This window comes from Poecile atricapillus, chromosome 33, assembly GCF_030490865.1.
Source record: "Poecile atricapillus isolate bPoeAtr1 chromosome 33, bPoeAtr1.hap1, whole genome shotgun sequence".
Taxonomy (NCBI): Eukaryota; Metazoa; Chordata; class Aves; order Passeriformes; family Paridae; genus Poecile; species Poecile atricapillus.
The window spans coordinates 854230-873430 of record NC_081281.1 but is presented as its reverse complement, the minus strand read 5'-3'; the positions used below and the strand labels follow the sequence as shown (position 1 = coordinate 873430).

At 53.7% G+C, this 19201-nt stretch overlaps 2 protein-coding genes across 2 annotated transcripts in view; one reads left to right on the top strand and one right to left on the bottom strand.

Moving 5' to 3' along the window:
• Nucleotides 1-19201, top strand: part of COPA (COPI coat complex subunit alpha) — a 31573-nt gene that overhangs the window by 9507 nt on the left and 2865 nt on the right. The window contains exons 12-32 of the mRNA XM_058860242.1: nucleotides 796-862; nucleotides 1418-1493; nucleotides 3448-3530; nucleotides 4045-4184; nucleotides 4876-4961; nucleotides 5987-6125; nucleotides 8622-8784; nucleotides 10653-10799; nucleotides 11540-11729; nucleotides 11811-11906; nucleotides 12715-12803; nucleotides 13285-13408; nucleotides 14002-14091; nucleotides 14176-14285; nucleotides 14401-14478; nucleotides 14639-14707; nucleotides 14906-15042; nucleotides 15594-15780; nucleotides 16507-16617; nucleotides 17342-17503; nucleotides 18947-19141. Of these exons, the coding sequence (XP_058716225.1) occupies nucleotides 796-862; nucleotides 1418-1493; nucleotides 3448-3530; nucleotides 4045-4184; nucleotides 4876-4961; nucleotides 5987-6125; nucleotides 8622-8784; nucleotides 10653-10799; nucleotides 11540-11729; nucleotides 11811-11906; nucleotides 12715-12803; nucleotides 13285-13408; nucleotides 14002-14091; nucleotides 14176-14285; nucleotides 14401-14478; nucleotides 14639-14707; nucleotides 14906-15042; nucleotides 15594-15780; nucleotides 16507-16617; nucleotides 17342-17503; nucleotides 18947-19141 (2539 nt within the window). The remainder of the gene's footprint in view (nucleotides 1-795; nucleotides 863-1417; nucleotides 1494-3447; nucleotides 3531-4044; nucleotides 4185-4875; nucleotides 4962-5986; nucleotides 6126-8621; nucleotides 8785-10652; nucleotides 10800-11539; nucleotides 11730-11810; nucleotides 11907-12714; nucleotides 12804-13284; nucleotides 13409-14001; nucleotides 14092-14175; nucleotides 14286-14400; nucleotides 14479-14638; nucleotides 14708-14905; nucleotides 15043-15593; nucleotides 15781-16506; nucleotides 16618-17341; nucleotides 17504-18946; nucleotides 19142-19201) is intronic.
• LOC131590303 (uncharacterized) lies at nucleotides 6132-8610 on the bottom strand. The gene is made up of 4 exons (XM_058860243.1): nucleotides 7575-8610; nucleotides 6743-7522; nucleotides 6483-6690; nucleotides 6132-6430 (listed from the first exon to the last, which is right to left on the bottom strand). Exons 1-4 carry the CDS (start codon nucleotides 8534-8536, stop codon nucleotides 6137-6139), a joined length of 2244 nt encoding a protein of 747 aa, XP_058716226.1. The 5' UTR covers nucleotides 8537-8610; the 3' UTR covers nucleotides 6132-6136.

Here is a 19201-nt window from a genome sequence, read left to right as displayed (position 1 = left end):
AATTCCCCGAATCCCGACGGGAATTCCCAGAATCCTGACCGGAATTCCCAGAATCCCGACCGGAATTCCCGAAATTCCAGCGGGAATTCCCCAAATCCCAGCCAGAACTGCTGAAATCTTGCTGAGAATTCCCCAAATCCCGACCAGAACTTCTGAAGTCCTGCCCAGAATTCCCCAAATCCCAACAGGAATTCCCCAAATCACAGTGGGAATTCCCCAAATCCTGAGAGGAATTCCCCAAATCCTGACTGGAATTCCCCAAATCCCAACGGGAATTCCCAAAATCCCAATGGGAATTTCCAAAATCTCAACAGGAATTCCCCAAATCCTGCCCAGAATTCCCCAAATCCCAGCCACAACTTCTGAAATATCCCAATGGGAATTCCCAAAATCCCCAATGGAATTCCCCAAATCCCCAAAGGAATTCCCAAATCCCCAAAGAAATTCCCAAATCCCCAATGGAATTCCAAAATTCTGACATGAATTCCCCAAATCCCAACAGGAATTCCCCAAATCCCACCTGGAATTCCCGAAATCCAGCTCTGAATTTCCCCAAATTCTGACTATAAATCCCAAAATCCCACCCAGAAATTCCCAAAATCTCCCCCTAAAAATTCCAGAAATCCCACCCAGAATCCCCCAAATCTCACTCAGAATTCCCCAAATCTCACCCAGAATTCCCCAAATCTCACCCAGAATTCCCCAAATTTCACCCAGAATTCCCCAAATCCAGGAATTCCCATTTTTTTTCATCTCCTCCATTCCAAGTTTTCCCTTTTCCCGTTTTTTTTCCAGCGGCTCCAAGTTCCCGGTGTTCAGCATGTCCTACAACCCCGCCGAGAATTCCGTGCTCCTCTGCACCGTGAGTCCCAAAATCCGGGAGTTTTCCCCCAAAAAAACCTGGAATATCCCGGGGGAATTCCTCAAATTCCTCCTGATTTCATGGAAAAATCCCTTCAGGTTTTTTTTGGGAGGAATCCTGGGAATTTCGCATCTTTGGGGGGAAAAAATTCCACTTTTTTTGGGGAAAATCCCTCAAATTCCACATGGGGGTGGGGGGAATTCCTGAAATTCCTGATTTTTTTGGGGTGGAAAAATCCCTCAAATCGGAGATTTTTTTTAGGGAGAAATCTCTCAAATCCCAACTTTTATTTTGTGGTGGGAAAATCCCTTAAATTCCCTTTTTTCCTGGGAAAAAATCCATTAAGTTTTTATTTTTTCAGGGAAAAAATCCTTTAAAATCTCATTTTCTGGGGAAAAATCCCTTAAATTGTCATTTTTTTAGGAAAAAAATCCAGAAAAATCTCATTTTTTTGGGAAAATCTTTTCCAATTCCCCGTTTTTCTTGGGAAAACCCCTCGAATCCCACTTTTTTTTTTGGGAATGATCCCTAAAATCCCACATTTCCCTCCCTCAGCGTGCCAGCAACCTGGAGAACAGCACCTACGACCTGTACAGCATTCCCAAGGACGCCGATTCCCAAAATCCCGACGGTGGGTGCAGCCCCAGCCCCCCGAAATCCCGGGAATTCCCATCCCCATCTCCCTTTTTCCCGTTATTTATCCCGAAAAATCCAATTTTTTATTTTATTCGGATTTTTGGCTACTTTTCCCTTGAAAAATTCCCGATTTTTCCAGCCTCCCATCCGTGTTTTAGCAAGAATTTTCCTTTCCTTTCCCAAATTTCCATCCCAGCTGGAATTTTCCCTGTTTTTTTCCGGGATCAAGGGATCTCAGATGGATTTTTTGGGATGTTTTATCCCAAAAAAAAAAAAAACCCTTTCAAAGCCACAATCCCAGGAATTTTTTCCTTCCCTCTTTTCCTTGTTTTTCCGGCAAATTCCACCTCGGGTTTTTGTTTTCTGGCGATTCCCAGCCGGGATTTTATGGGATAAAAAATTCCCAAATTGTTCCTTTTCCCACTCCAGCTGCTCCCCCTGCCACGGAATGCCGGGAGAGGGGACGGATCTGGGGATTTTTCCAGGGATTTATGGATTTTCCGGAGGGTTCCGAGCGGGGAATATTTCCCTGCTGGGCTGGATTTGGAGGGAGAGAACGGGAAAAAACAAAAAATTCCCTTTTTTTTTTTGGTGTTTATTTTTTTTTGGGAGCTTTGTCCAGCTGGGATAATTGGGAACATCCATCAAATCCCTGGATTTGCTGGAGGAGCAGCTGGCTCCCGAAAAAAAACAGGGAAAAGGGAAAATTCCGCTGCTGGAGGAGGGAGAAGGGGAAAGTCTGGAGGGGAAAATCCTTCAAATCTCTGGAATTTTGGGAAAAATCTCTCAAATTCCTGCTTTTTTGGGGGGGAAATCCCCTAAATTCCATTTTTTTTTTGTGGAAAATCCCTGGGATTGCACATTTTGGGGATTTTTTCTGTTGGAAAATTGTGGATTTTTCTGGAATCTCCGAGGCTGGAGCAGCCTGGGGTGGGGGAATTGTGCTGGGAATTTGGGGTCTCCTCTGATCCCCAAAATCCCGGGATTCTGGGGGGGGGATCCGGGGAATTTGGGGCTTTCTGGGGAAATCGGGGACGGGGAAAGGGGCGGGGGCAGCTCCGGGGTCCAATCCCAATCCCAATCCCGGCTGGAAAAGCTCCGGATCCCGTCCCAAGCCCTGAAATCCATCCTGATCCCATTGATCCCATCAATCCCATCGATCCCATTGATCTCATCCCAATCCCATTGATCCCATCAATCCCATTGATCCCATTGATCCCATCGATCCCATTGATCTCATCCCAATCCCATTGATCCCATTGATCCCATCAATCCCATCCTATTCCATGATCCCATGGATCCCATCCCAATCCCTGAACTCCATCCCAATCCCATCAACTTCATCCCAATCCCATAAATCTCATCCCAATCCCATAAAATCTCATCCGAATCCTGTCCCAATCCCTGAACTCCATCCCAATCCTATCGATCCCATCCCAATCCCATCCTGATCCCTGAACCCCATCCCAAATCCATCCCAATTCCATCCCAATCCCTAAACTCCATCCTGATCCCACTGATCCCATTGATCCCATCAGTCCTGTCCCAATTCCATCAATCCCATCCCAAATCCATCCCAATCCCTGAACCCCATCCTGATCCCTGAACTCCATCCCAATCCTATTGATCCCATCGATCCCATTGATCCCATCGATCCCATCCCAATTCCATCCCAATTCCATCCCAATCCCATCAATCCCATTTCAATCCCTGAACCCCATCCCGATCCCATCCCGATCCCATTCCAGTCCCATCCCAAACCACAATCCTATCAACCCAATCCTATCCCAATCCCAGCAATCCCATCCCAATCCCTGAACCCCATCCCAAATCCATCCCGATCCCATCCCAATCCCATCCCAAATCCATCCCGATCCCATTCCCCAATCTGGATTCCCGTCTGGATTCCCGGTTTTATCCCGTATTCCCGGCTCAATCTTGGATTCCAGCTCCAGAGGGGAAGCGCTCCTCGGGGCTCACGGCCGTGTGGGTGGCGCGGAACCGATTCGCCGTCCTGGACCGGATGCACTCGGTGAGGATCCCGGGAATTCCGGGAATTCCGGGAATTCCGGGATGGCAGGGGCGGATCCGGGCGGGGCTCATCCCGAAGAAAGGGCTGGGAAAAGCGGGAATGGGGCTGGAAAAGCGGGAATGGGGCTGGAAAAGCGGGAATGGGGCTGGAAAAGGGAATGGAGGATCTTGGAGGGGGCTCATCCCGGAGAAAAGGGGGATCCAGGGGGAATTCCGGGATTTTCCAGCGGGAATTTGGGATCTGATCCCAGGGAACGGCCTCAAGCTGGGCCAGGGGAGGCTCAGGGTGGGGAATTTGGGAATAATTGGATAATTTGGGATGATTTTTCCATGGAAAAAAGAGTTTAGGGACTACTTGAAGGGACTCAGGGAGAGTTGGATCCCCATCCCTGCAGGGAATTCCTGGAATTCCGGGGATTCCGGTCGGAAAAAAAACCCAGGAAAACCCCGGAATAAACCCCCCAACCCCTGGCAGCATTCCCAAAAAACCCCAAAATCCGGGAATTCCTTCCCAGATCCTGATCAAGAACCTGAAGAACGAGATCACCAAGAAGATTCCGGTTCCCAACTGCGACGAGATTTTCTACGCCGGCACCGGGAATTTGCTCCTGCGCGACTCCGACTCCGTCACCCTCTTCGATGTCCAGCAGAAAAGGTGGGAATTCGCCCGGAATTCCCAAATCCCGCTTTTTCTCCCCTTAAATCCCCTTTTTTCTCCCCCTAAATCCCACTTTTTTCACCCTAAATCCCATTTTTTCTCATCCTAATTCCCGTTTCTCTTACACTAATTCCCGTTTTTCCCCCTCAATCCTGTTTTTTCCTCCTAAATCCCATTTTCCTCACCCTAATCCTGATTTTTTTCCCCTAAATCCCGTTTTTTCCCCCCAAATCCCATTTTTTTCATCCCAAATCCCACTTTTTCCACCCCAAATCCTTCCTGTTCCTGTGGAAATCTGGGAAAGGCTGGAAAATGGATCCCCTGGGTTTTTTTGGGGTCCCCTGGTGGTTTTTTGGGCTCTTCCAGGGTTTTTTTGGGCTCTTTCAGGGTTTTTTGGGATCCCCTGGAATTTTTTTTGGCTCTTCCAGGGTTTTTTTGGCTCTTCCAGGATTTTTTGGGCTCCCCTGGGATTTTTTTGCCTCTTCCAGGGTTTTTTTTGGCTCTTCCAGGGTTTTTTGGGCTTTTCCAGGGATTTTTTGGGCTCTTCCAGGGTTTTTTTGGGCTCTTCCAATATTTTTTGGGCTCTTCCAGGGTTTTTTGGGCTTTTCCAGGGATTTTTTTGGGCTCCCCTGGGATTTTTTGGGCTCTTCCAGGGATTTTCGGGCTCCCCAATCCCGTTTTTCCGCAGGACTCTGTCGTCGGTGAAGATCTCCAAGGTGAAGTACGTGATCTGGTCGGCCGACATGTCCCACGTGGCCCTGCTGGCCAAGCACGGTGAGCCCCGCCTGTATTCCCGCCTGTATTCCATTTCTGCCTGTATTCCCAGCTGTATTCCATTTCTGCCTGTATTCCCGCCTGTATTCCCGCCTGTATTCCATTCCCGCCTGTATTCCCGGCTGTATTCCGGCTGTATTCCTGGATTCATTCCCAGCTGTGTTCCCAGGTGTATTCCCAGCTGTGTTCCATTCCCGCCTGTATTCCCGCTGTATTCCCGCCTGTATTCCCAGCTGTATTCCCGCCTGTATTCCCGCCTGTATTTCCGCCTGTATTCCCAGCTGTATTCCTGGATTCATTCCCAGCTGTATTCCCGCCTGTATTCCCAGCTGTATTCCCGCCTGTATCCCGGTTGTATTCCCGGATTCATTCCTGGCTGTATTCCATTCCCAGCTGTATTCCCGCCTGTATTCCTGGTTGTATTCCCAGCTGTGTTTCTGGCTGTATTCCCGTCTGCATTCCCAGCTGTATTCCCGGCTGTATCCCGGCTGTATTCTGGGATTCGTTCCCAGCTGTATTCCATTCCCGCCTGTATTCTGGCTGTATTCCCGGCTGAATTCCCGGCTGTATTCCCGGCTGTATTCCGGCTGTATTCCGGGATTCGTTCCCGGCTGTATTCCATTCCCGGCTGTATTCCCGCCTGTATTCCCGCCTGTATTCCCAGCTGTATTCCATTCCCAGCTGTATTCCATTCCCGGCTGTATTCCCGCTGTATTCCCGCCTGTATTCCATTTCCGCCTGTATTCCATTCCCGGCTGTATTCCCACTTGTATTCCCGCCTGTATTCCCGCCTGTATTCCCGCCTGTATTCCCGCTGTATTCCCGGCTGTATTCCCGCCTGTATTCCCACTGTATTCCCGCCTGTATTCCCAGCTGTATTCCCGCCTGTATTCCCGCCTGTATTCCCGGCTGTATTCCGGCTGTATTCCCAGCTGTATTCCCGGATTCATTCCCGCCTGTATTCCGGCTGTATTCCGCCTGTATTCCCGGCTTCATTCCCGGTTTTTCCCTTCCTTCCCCCGCAGCCATCCTGCTGTGTAACCGGAAGCTGGAGTCTCTGTGCCAGATCCATGAGAACATCCGGGTGAAGAGCGGAGCCTGGGACGAGAGCGGCGTCTTCATCTACACCACCAGCAACCACATCAAATACGCCGTCACCTCGGGGTGAGCCCCGGCTACAGCCGGAGCCGGCCGGGAATGGGAGAACACCTGCCTGGAATGATCCGGGAATTCCCTGGGATGGGCGGGAATGGGAGAACACCCTCACAGAATGATCCAGGAATTCCCTGGGATGGGCGGGAATGGGAGAACACCTGCCTGGAATGATCCAGGAATTCCCTGGGATGGGCAGGAATGGGAGAACACCTGCCTGGAATGATCCAGGAATTCCCTGGGATGGGCGGGAATGGGAGAACACCTGCCTGGAATGATCCGGGAATTCCCTGGGATGGGCAGGAATGGGAGAACACCTGCCTGGAATGATCCAGGAATTCCCTGGGATGGGCGGGAATGGGAGAACACCCCCACAGAATGAACCAGGAATTCCCTGGGATGGGCGGGAATGGGAGAACACCTGCCTGGAATGATCCAGGAATTCCCTGGGATGGGCAGGAATGGGAGAACACCTGCCTGGAATGATCCAGGAATTCCCTGGGATGGGCGGGAATGGGAGAACACCTGCCTGGAATGATCCGGGAATTCCCTGGGATGGGCAGGAATGGGAGAACACCTGCCTGGAATGATCCAGGAATTCCCTGGGATGGGCAGGAATGGGAGAACACCCCCACAGAATGATCCAGGAATTCCCTGGGATGGGCGGGAATGGGAGAACACCTGCCTGGAATGATCCAGGAATTCCCTGGGATGGGCGGGAATGGGAGAACACCTGCCTGGAATGATCCGGGAATTCCCTGGGATGGGCGGGAATGGGAGAACACCTGCCTGGAATGATCCGGGAATTCCCTGGGATGGGCAGGAATGGGAGAACACCTGCCTGGAATGATCCAGGAATTCCCTGGGATGGGCAGGAATGGGAGAACACCTGCCTGGAATGATCCAGGAATTCCCTGGGATGGGCAGGAATGGGAGAACACCTGCCTGGAATGATCCGGGAATTCCCTGGGATGGGCGGGAATGGGAGAACACCCCCACAGAATGATCCAGGAATTCCCTGGGATGGGCGGGAATGGGAGAACACCTGCCTGGAATGATCCGGGAATTCCCTGGGATGGGCGGGAATGGGAGAACACCTGCCTGGAATGATCCGGGAATTCCCTGGGATGGGCGGGAATGGGAGAACACCTGCCTGGAATGACCCAGGAATTCCCTGGGATGGGCAGGAATGGGAGAACACCTGCCTGGAATGATCCAGGAATTCCCTGGGATGGGCGGGAATGGGAGAACACCCCCACAGAATGATCCAGGAATTCCCTGGGATGGGTGGGAATGGGAGAACACCTGCCTGGAATGATCCGGGAATTCCCTGGGATGGGCAGGAATGGGAGAACACCTGCCTGGAATGACCCAGGAATTCCCTGGGATGGGCAGGAATGGGAGAACACCTGCCTGGAATGATCCAGGAATTCCCTGGGATGGGCGGGAATGGGAAAACACCTGCCTGGAATGATCCGGGAATTCCCTGGGATGGGCAGGAATGGGAGAACACCTGCCTGGAATGATCCAGGAATTCCCTGGGAATGGTGGGAATGGGAGAACACCTGCCTGGAATGATCCGGGAATTCCCTGGGAATGGTGGGAATGGGAGAACACCTGCCTGGAATGATCCAGGAATTCCCTGGGATGGGCAGGAATGGGAGAACACCTGCCTGGAATGATCCAGGAATTCCCTGGGATGGGCGGGAATGGGAGAACACCCCCACAGAATGATCCAGGAATTCCCTGGGATGGGTGGGAATGGGAGAACACCTGCCTGGAATGATCCGGGAATTCCCTGGGATGGGCGGGAATGGGAGAACACCTGCCTGGAATGATCCAGGAATTCCCTGGGATGGGCAGGAATGGGAGAACACCTGCCTGGAATGATCCAGGAATTCCCTGGGATGGGCGGGAATGGGAGAACACCCGCATGGAATGATCCAGGAATTCCCTGGGATGGGCGGGAATGAGAGTCCTTGGATGGATGGGAATTCCTTGGGATGGACGGGAGAGCCCCGGGATGGCTCTGAGCTCCTCAGGATGGCCGGGAATGCCCCGGGAGCTCGCCAGGAATGCCAGGAATCCCCTGGGAATGGTGGGAATGCCCCGGGAATGTCGGGAACACCCCAGGAACATCGGGAATCCCCCGGGAACATCGGGAATCCCCCGGGAACATCGGGAATCCCCCGGGAACATCGGGAATGCCCCAGGAACATCGGGAATCCCCCGGGAATGTCGGGAATCCCCCGGGAACATCGGGAACACCCCAGGAACATTGGGAATCCCCCGGGAACGCCCCAGGAATGGCGGGAATGCCCTGGGAACATCGGGAATCCCCCTGGGAACATCGGGAATCCCCCCGGGAACATCGGGAATCCCCCGGGAACGCCCCAGGAATGGCAGGAATGCCCCGGGAACATCGGGAATCCCCCGGGAACATCGGGAATCCCCCCGGGAATGCCCCCCGGGAATGCCCCCTGGGATTCCAGCGGCGTCTCGGCGCAGGGATCACGGCATCATCCGCACGCTGGACCTGCCCATCTACGTGACGCGCGTGCGCGGGAACAGCGTGCACTGCCTGGACCGCGAGTGCCGCCCGCGCGTGCTCAGCATCGACCCCACCGAGTTCCGCTTCAAACTCGCCCTCATCCACAGGAAATACGACGAGGTGCGGGAAAAATAACACCGGGAAAAATAACACCGGGAAAAACGGGAATGAACCGGGGAGGAGAGATGGGGTTTGGGGATCAGGGAGGAATGACGAGGTGCGGGAATCGTTCCCGGGAAAAATAACACCGGGAAAAACGGGAATGAACCGGGGAGGAGAGATGGGGTTGGGGGATCAGGAAATACGACGAGGTGCGGGAATCATTCCCGGGAAAATAACACCGGGAAAAATGGGAATGAACCGGGGAGGAGAGATGGGGTGTGGGGATCAGGGAGGAGTGGCGAGGTGTGGGAATCATTCCCGGGAAAATAATACCGGGAAAAATGGGAATGAACCAGGGAGGAAAGATGGGGTTTGGGGATCAGGAAATATGACAAGGTGCGGGAATCATTCCCGGGAAAATAACACTGAGAAAAATGGGATTGGGAATGAACCGGGGAGGAGAGATGGGGTTTGGGGATCAGGGAGGAATGGCGAGGTGTGGGAATCGTTCCTGGGAAAAATAACACCGGGAAAATTGGGAATGAACCGGGGAGGAGAGACGGGGTTTGGGACGAGAAATAATGGGATTTGGGATGAGGGAGGAATGGGGTTTGGGATGGGATTTGGGATTTGGGATCCAGGTGCTGCACATGGTGCGCAGCGTGCGGCTGGTGGAGCAGGGTTTGGGATGAGGATTTGGGATATGATTTGGGATTTGGGATATGATTTGGGATATGGTTTGTGATCCCGCAGGTTCTGCGCATGGTGCGCAGCGCGCGGCTGGTGGGGCAGGGTTTGGGATGAGGATTTGGGATGTGATTTGGGATGTGATTTGGGATTTGGGATATGATTTGGGGTGTGATTTGGGATATAATTTGGGATGTGATTTGGGATGTGATTTGGGATGTGATTCAGGATTTGGGATGTGATTTGGGATTTGGGATCCCGCAGGTTCTGCACATGGTGCGCAGCGCGCGGCTGGTGGGGCAGGGTTTGGGATGAGGATTTGGGATGTGATTTGGGATGTGATTTGGGATTTGGGATATGATTTGGGGTGTGATTTGGGATATAATTTGGGATGTGATTTGGGATGTGATTTGGGATGTGATTCAGGATTTGGGATGTGATTTGGGATTTGGGATCCCGCAGGTTCTGCACATGGTGCGCAGCGCGCGGCTGGTGGGGCAGGGTTTGGGATGTGATTTGGGATGTGATTTGGGATTTGGGATGAGGATTTGGGATGTGATTTGGGATATAATTTGGGATATGATTTGGGATATGATTCGTGATCCAAGTGCTGCACATGGTGCGCAGCGCGCGGCTGGTGGGGCAGGGTTTGGGATGAGGATTCAGGATATGATTTGGTATATGATTTGGGATTTGGTATGAGGATTTGGGATGTGATTTGGGATATGATTTGGGATATGATTTGGGATCCCGCAGGTTCTGCACATGGTGCGCAGCGCACAGCTGGTGGGGCAGGGTTTGGGATGTGATTTGGGATGAGGATTTGGGATGTGATTTCGGATGTGATTTGGGATGTGATTTGGGATGCGATTCAGGATTTGGGATATGATTTGGGATTTGGGATCTCCCAGGTGCTGCACATGGTGCGCAGCGCGCGGCTGGTGGGGCAGGGTTTGGGATGAGGATTTGGGATGTGATTTGGGATTTGGGATGTGATTTAGGATTTGGGATGTGATTTGGGATATGATTTGTGATCCAGGTGCTGCACATGGTGCGCAGCGCACGGCTGGTGGGGCAGGGTTTGGGATGGGGATTTGGGATGTGATTTGGGATTTGGGATGAGGATTTGGGATGTGATTTGGGATGTGATTTGGGATATGATTTGGGATTTGGGATATGATTTGGGATTTGTGATCCAGGTTCTGCACATGGTGCGCAGCGCGCGGCTGGTGGGCCAGGCCATCATCGCGTACCTGCAGCGTAAGGGGTACCCCGAGGTTGCGCTGCACTTCGTGCGCGATGAGAAGACGCGCTTCAGCCTCGCCCTGGAGTGCGGCAACATCGAGGTGATGGCAACGGCGGCATCGGGGCGGATTGGGGTGGATTGGGGTGGTTTGGGGTGTTCTGGGATGTTCTGGGGTGTTCTGGGATGGTTTGGGATGGTTTGGGGTGTTCTGGAATGTTCTGGGGTGTTCTGGGATGGTTCAGGATGTTCTGGGATGGGTTGGGATGGTTCAGGATGACCTTGGATGCTCTGGGATAAGTCAGGATGCTCTGGGATGGTTTGGGATGCTCTGGGATGTTCTGGGATGATTTGGGAATGGTTTGGGATGATTTGGGGATGTTCTGGGATGTTCTGGGATGGTTTGGGAATGGTTTGGGATGGTTTGGGACGCTCTGGGGTGCTCTGGAACGTTCCGGGGTGTTCTGGGATGGTTCAGGATGCTCTGGGATGGTTCAGGATGTTCTGGGATGCTCTGGGATGGCTCAGGATGCTCTGGGGTGTTTTGGAATGTTCTGGGATGGTTTGGGATGGCTCAGGATGTTCTGGGATGCTCTGGGATGGCTCAGGATGCTCTGGGGTGTTCCGGAATGTTCTGGGATGGCTCAGGATGTTCTGGGATGATTCTGGGAAGTTCAGTTCCGGATGTTTCAGCACCCAGAACACCCCCTGGGCACAGATCCCCCTGGACACCCCCAAATCCCCGCACCACCAAAGCACCCCCCACTCCCAACCCCCATCCCCGCCCCGTGATCCCATTCCCAATCCCGAATTCCCGGAATTCCCGGAATTCCCGGAGAACAGATCGCGCTGGAGGCCGCCAAGGCTCTGGACGACAAGGGCTGCTGGCAGAAGCTGGGCGAGGCGGCGCTGCTGCAGGGGAACCACCAGGTGGTGGAGATGTGCTACCAGCGCACCAAGAACTTCGACCGCCTCTCCTTCCTCTATCTCCTCACCGGAAACCTGGAGAAACTCCGCAAGATGATGAAGATCGGTGAGCTCCGCCTTTCCCGATGGGAATTCTGGTTTTTCCCGGGATTTTTTTTCCCTGATTTCCCGGTTTTTTTGGGCGCAGCGGAGATCCGGAAGGACATGAGCGGGCACTACCAGAACGCGCTGTACCTGGGGGACGTGGCCGAGAGGGTGCGGATCCTGCGCGGCTGCGGCCAGAGTGAGTCCTGCCCAGAGGGAATTCCCGGGATTCCGGGCTTTTCCAGGGAATTCTGGGTGTGGGGAGGCCTTCCCGAAGGGAATTCACCGAGTTCTGGGTATTGGAAGTCCTTCTTCAAGGAATTCTGGGAGAGACTTTTTCCAGGGAATTCTGGGTGTGGGGAGTCCTTTTCCAGGGAATTCTGGGCACTGGGAGTCCTTTTCCAGGGAATTCGCAGAGTTCTGGGCACTGGGAACCCTTCCCAAAGGGAATTCACGGAGTTCTGGCTACTGGGAGGCCTTCTTCAAGGAATTCTGGGTGTGGAGAGACCTTTTCCAGGGAATTCTGGGCACTGGGAGTCCTTTTCCAGGGAATTCCCAGAGTTCTGGGTACTGGGAACCCTTCCCAAAGGGAATTCTGGGTGTGGGGAATCCTTTTCCAGGGAATTCTGGGTGTGGGGAGACTTTCCCAAAGGGAATTCACCGAGTTCTGGGTATTGGGAGTCATTCTTCAAGGAATTCTGGGTGTGGAGAGACTTTTTCCAGGGAATTCTGGGTCTGGGGAGTCCTTTTCCAGGGAATTCCCAGAGTTCTGGGCACTGGGAACCCTTCCCAAAGGGAATTCACGGAGTTCTGGGCACTGGGAGCCCTTCCCCATGGAATTCCCAGAGTTCACAGGCACAGGGATTCCTTCCCCGGGGAATTCCAGGAATTCCGGGCATGGGGAGTCCTTCCAATCATTCCAATGGCTTTTCCTGTTATTCCCGTGGTTATTCCTGTCATTCCAATGGCTTTTCCCGTTATTCCCATGGTCATTCCCGTCATTCCAGAATCCCTGGCGTTCCTGACGGCCGCCACGCACGGGCTGGACGAGGAGGCCGAGAGCCTGCGGGAATCCTTCGATCCCGAGAAGGAGACGGTGGGAACGCCCGGAAAACTCCGGGAAAACTCCGGGAATTTGGGAAGGGAGCAGTGGGATCCAGCGGGGAAAACTCCTGGAATCGAGGGAGGAGGGAATGGTGGGGAAGGGGGAAATCCTGGAAAACTCCTGGAATTCGGGGATGGGGGGATCCAGTGGGAGAGCAACTGGAAAACTCCTGGAATTGGGGAAGGAGGGGAAGGGGATTCCTGGGAAACTCCTGGAATTGGGGAAGGAGGGGAAGGGGATTCCTGGGAAACTCCTGGAATTTGGGAAGGAGAGGATTCCTGGGAAACTCCTGCAATTTGGGAAGGAGAGGATTCCTGGGAAACTCCTGGAATTTGGGAAGGAGAGGATTCCTGGGAAACTCCTGGAATTGGGGAAGGAGGAGACGATGGAAAAGCAGCTCCTTTCCGGAGCGAGGAGCGGGCCGGGATCCCAAAGTCCGGGATTTTCCCGACGTTTTCCCGGCTCATCCCAGATCCCGGCCGTGGATCCGGAGGCGCGGCTGCTGCAGCCGCCGGCGCCGGTGCTGCCCCTGGACACCAACTGGCCCCTCCTGACCGTTTCCAAGGGATTCTTCGAGGGCTCCATCGCCGGGAAAGGTCGGCATTCCCGGCATTCCCGGCATTCCCGGTGTTCCCGGTATTCCCGGGATTTGGGATCGGCACGGGGAGCTTCCCGTGGCTGCGGCAGCATCAAACCCAGGAATGTTCTGGGGGAGGAATTGGGAAAGGAGCTGGATGTGAGGCACTGGGAATAACGGGATTGGGATTGGGAATGAGCCCTGGGAATGGCCGGGGCTGTGGGAAGTCACGGAATGAGCGGCTGGAAAAGGGAATGGGAAATCATGAGGGGGCTCATCCGGGAGGAAAGGGGGATCCGGGGGAATTCCAGGCTTTTCCAGGCAGGATTTGGGATCTGATCTCAGGGAACGGTCTCGGACTGTGCTAGAGCTGGATTTTTGGGATGATTTTTCCATGGAAAAAGGGTTGGGAAGCGTCAGAAGGGACTCAGGGAGGGTTGGATCCCACCCCTGGATGGAGGAATTCCTGGAGTTCAGAGCGAGGATCCATCCTGGAGCTCTGCCCCACCCTCCCAAATCCCGAAATTCCGCGGGATGCAACAGCACAAGGGCAGGGTGGGCTTTTCCCCTCCTGGAATTCTTTCCTGAGGGTCTTTCCCTGTTTTTTTTTAGGGAAAGGAGGAGCCTTGGCCGCCGACATCGACATGGACGCCGTGGGCACCGAGGGCTGGGGCGAGGACGCCGAGCTGCAGCTGGACGAAGGTGGGAAAAATCCTGGAATTTCCCTTGGAAAACCCCGTTCCCCATTCCCATGGGATCCCAGAGAACATTCCCTGCTCCCCACAGACGGATTCGTGGATGCCGGGGAAGGATTCGGAGAGGAGGGAACGGGAAAAGGGCAGGAGGAAGGAGGAGGATGGGAAGTGGAAGAAGATTTGGATCTTCCCCCCGAGCTGGTAGGAGAATCCTGGGGCATCCCAGCGCTGATTCCTCGGGAATTTGGGAAGCGGGGAATGTTCTCTGGGATGATCCAGCTCGGCTTTCAGCTGGAATTCCGGGATTTTCCCTCAGGACGTCGCCGCCGGCCCCGCAGGAGCGGCCGAGGACGGATTCTTCGTGCCCCCCACCAAAGGCACCAGCCCAGCCCAGGTAAATCCCAGATTTCCTCGGAAAACCGGGAATTTCCTCCTTTTCCCCTTCGTCCTTGGGGTTGTTTTTTCCCCTGGGATCCATGAGCTCAGCGTGGGAATTGTGCCGTGGGAGCCGTGCCCGTCCCAGTCCCACCTGGATTCCCTTCCCTCTTTTCCAGGTGTGGTGCAACAATTCCCAGCTCCCCGTGGATCACATCCTGGCAGGATCCTTCGAGACAGCCATGAGGGTGAGTCTCCCACGGAATTTTCTTCTGGAAAAACTCCTCCTTTCCCTTTCACTTCGCCTACACCCGGAATCCTCGCTCCGTGTCTGTTCCAGAACGTTCCATCCCCGTTTTCCCATGGATCTGACCCCAAGCGAGGCCTTGGCGCTGCCCTATCCAGATTTTCCCGGCTCAATCCATGATTTTTTTTTATCCCATCAGCTGCTCCATGACCAGGTGGGAGTGACCAACTTCGGCCCCTACAAGCAGCTCTTCCTGCAGACGTTTTCCCGAGGCCGGACGACGTTCCAGGCGCTTCCCAGCCTCCCCGCCATGTACGGATTCCCACACCGCAACTGGTGAGCGCCTTCCCCGGATTCCAGGGATCCCCCAGGCTGCTGGGAATGCTCTTCCTGGAGAGAAATCCCGGATTTCTGGGGTTGGGAATGAGGTGGGTGAGGTTGATTCCTTCAGAGTGAGGTTCAGGAATTGCTTGGGCGCCTCCAGGGATGGGGAGGAGGCGGAATTCCCGGTTTGTGGAGAGAGGTGGGAATTGTGGGGGGCAGAGATGGGTTTGGGGGTAAAATCCAGGGAATGTCCAGGGCTGGATCCTGATGGAATGAGGAGCTGGGAAGTGGGAAGTGTCCTGGAGCGGTGGGAGAAGGGAATGGAGGATCCTGAGGGAGCTGGGGGAGAAAAGGGGGATCCAGAGGGAATTCCAGGCTCTTCCAGGGGGAATTTGGGATCTAATCCCAGAGAACAGAGCCAGAACGAGACGAAACACCCTCAAGCCGTGCCAGGCCTGGATATTTGGCACAATTTTTCCACGGGGAAAAAGGTTTGGGAAGGATGGGAAAGGCCTCAGGGAGTAGAACTCCCCCTAAATCCCGGTTTTCCTGGTGGATCCCAGGAAGGAGGGCGGGATGAAGGGAGCGCTGCCGGCCGTGGGGCTGAAGCTGGGGGAGCTGATCCAGAGGCTGCAGCTCTGCTATCAGCTCACCACCGCCGGCAAATTCGAGGAGGCCGTGGAGAAATTCCGGCTGATCCTGCTCAGCGTTCCCCTGCTGGTGGTGGATAACAAACAGGAGATCGCTGAGGTACAGGGGGAATCCTGAGGGGGGAATTCCTGAGGGGAAAATGGGGGAATTCTGAGGGGGAAATGGGGGAGTTCTGAGGGGAAAACATGGGAATCCTGAGGGGGAAAGTGTGGGAATCCTGAGGGGGAAAGTGTGGGAATTCTGAGGGGAAAACATGGGGGAATTCCTGAGGGGAAAAATGGGGGAATTTCTGAGGGTGAAAATGTGGGATTTCTGAGGGGGAAAATGAGGGATTCCTGAGGGGGAAAATGGGGGAATTCCTGTGGGGAAAACATGGGAATTCCTGAGGGGAATATATGGGATTTCTGAGGGGGATATATGGGATTTCTGAGGGGGAAATGTGGGAATTTCTGAGGGAGAAAATGTGGGAATTTCTGAGGGGGAAAATGGGGGAATTCCTGTGGGGAAAACATGGGAATTCCTGAGGGGAATATATGGAATTTCTGAGGGGGATATATGGGATTTCTGAGGGGGAAAATGGGGGAATTCCTGAGGGGAAAAATGGGGGAATTTCTGAGGGGGAAAACATGGGAATTCCTGAAGGGAATATATGGGATTTCTGAGGGGGATATATGGGATTTCTGAGGGGGAAATGTGGGAATTCTGAGGGAGAAAATGGGGGAACTCCTGAGGGAGAAAATGTGGAATTCCTGAGGGGGCAAACATGGGAATCCCAATCCCGAAGCGTGCCCAGGGAAGGGTTTGATCCCGGGATTTGCCCCAAAGGCGCAGCAGCTGATCGCCATTTGCCGGGAATACATCGTGGGATTGTCCATGGAGATCGAGAGGAAGAAGCTGCCCAAGGAGACGCTGGAGCAGCAGAAGAGGATCTGTGAGGTGAGGGAATCCCGAGGGGAAATGTGGGATTTCTGAGGGGAAAACATGGAATTCCTGAGGGGGGAATTGTGGGATTCCAGAGAGAAAAACATGGAATTCCTGAGGGGGGAAATGTGGGATTCCAGAGAGAAAAACATGGAATTCCTGAAGGGGAAAATGTGGGATAGCTGAAGGAAGAAATACAGGATTTCTGAGGGGTGGAGATGTAGGAATTCCTGAGGGGAAGAGGTGGGAATTCCTGAGGGGAAAAGGTGGGAATTTCTGAGGGGAAATGTGGGAATTCCTGAGGGGGAAAGGTGGGAATTTCTGAGGGGAAATGTGGGAATTTGTGACGAGAGAAATACAGGATTCCTGAAGCAGGAAATAGGGGAATTCCTGAGGGTTCAAGGTGGGAATTCCTGAGGAGAAATGTGGGAATTCCTGAGGGTTCAAGGTGGGAATTCCTGAGGAGAAATGTGGGAATTCCTGAGGGGAAAAGGTGGGAATTTCTGAGGGGAAATGTGGGAATTCCTGAGGGGAAAAGGTGAGAATTTCTGAAGGGAAAAACAAAGGAATTCCTGAGGGCAAAAATACGGAATTTCTGAGGGCAGAAGTGCAGGAATCCTGCACAAAAAACTCATCAAAAATACAGAATTCTTCCTTCAACGCCAACTCCAGCCTGGAGGGGAGGCACTGCCTGTAATTCCCGTTATTCCTGAGGATTTATCCCGTTTTTCCCTGGCAGATGGCCGCCTACTTCACACACTCCCAGCTGCAGCCCGTGCACATGATCCTGGTGCTCCGCACCGCCCTCAACCTCTTCTTCAAACTCCGCAACTTCAAAAGCGCCGCCACCTTCGCCCGGCGCCTGCTCGAGCTCGGCCCCAAGCCCGAGGTGGCCCAGCAGGTGAGACCTCCATGGTCCTGTCCCCAAATGTCCCCAAATGTCCCCAAATGTCCCCAAATGTCCTCAAACCCAAGGTGAGGTCCTCAGATGAGGCCTTCAAGTTGTGAAACGGCTTTATTGGGGTGTCCCTGTCCCCAGAACCTCTCTGTGGGCCTTTTTTGTGATATCCCTGTCCCCAAACCCCATCAGTGACCCCATTTTGTGGTGTTCCTGTCCCCAAAACCTCTCTGTGACCCCTTTTTGCAATGTCCCTGTCCCCAAACCCTCTCTGTGACCAATTTCTGAGGTATCCCCGTCCCCAAAACCTCTCTGTGAGCTTTTTTTGTGGTATTCCTGTCCCCAAACCCTCTGTGACCCATTTTTATGATATCCCTGTCCCCAAAACGTCTCTGTGACCCATTTTTGTGATATCCCTGTCCCCAAACCCTCGCTCTGACCCCATTTTGTGATATCCCCATCCCCACACCCCTGCTCTGACCAATTTCTGAGGTGTCCCCATCCCCAAACTCCCTCTGTGACCCATTTTTGTGATATCCCTGTCCCCAAACCCTCACTCTCACCCCATTTTGTGATATCCCCACACCCCTGCTCTGACCAATTTCTGAGGTACCCCTGTCCCCAAACCCTCTCTGTGACCAATTTCTGAGGTGTCCCCATCCCCAAACCCCCACTCTGACTCCATTTTGTGATATCCCCATCCCCACACCCCTGCTCTGACCAATTTCTGAGGCGTCCCCATCCCCAAAACCTTTCTGTGACCCCTTTTTGCAGTGTCCCTGTCCCCAAATCCCCTCTGTGACCCCATTTTGTGATACCCCATCCCCACACCCCTGCTCTGACCAATTTCTGAGGTACCCCTGTCCCCAAAACCTCTCTGTGACCCCTTTTTTATGATATCCCTGTCCCCAAAACCTCTCTGTGATCCATTTTTGTGATATCCCTGTCCCCAAACCCCATCAGTGACCCCATTTTGTGGTGTTCCTGTCCCCAAAACCTCTCTGTGACCAGTTTATGAGGTATCCCCGTCCCCAAAACCTCTCTGTGAGCTTTTTTTGTGATATTCCTGTCCCCAAACCCTCTGTGACCCCTTTTTATGGTGTTTCTGTCCCCAAAACCTCTCTGTGACCCCTTTTTTGTGATATCCCCATCCCCACACCCCTGCTCTGACTCATTCCTGAGGCGTCCTTGTCCCCAAACTCCCTCTGTGACCCTTTTTTGTGATATCCCCATCCCCACACCCCTGCTCTGACCAATTTCTGAGGTATCCCTGTCCCCAAAACCTCTCTGTGACCAATTTCTGAGGTATCCCCATCCCCAAATCCCCTTTGTGACCCCATTTTGTGATATCCCCATCCCCATATCCCTGCTCTGCCCCATTCCTGAGGCATCCCCCTCCCCAAACTTCCCCACCACATCCCCACTCTCACTTCTCCTCTTCCCCAGACGAGGAAGATCCTGGCGGCGTGCGAGAAGAACCCCAGCGACAGCCACCAGCTCAACTACGACCAACACAACCCCTTCGACATCTGCGCCGCCTCCTACCGCCCCATCTACCGCGGCAAGGCCCTGGAGAAATGTCCCCTCAGCGGCGCCTGCTACAGCCCCGAGTTCCGCGGGCAGATCTGCCGCGTCACCACGGTCAGGCTCCTCCTGCCTCTCCTCACGGGGCTCTGAGGGCGTTCCAGGGTTCTGGGCTGG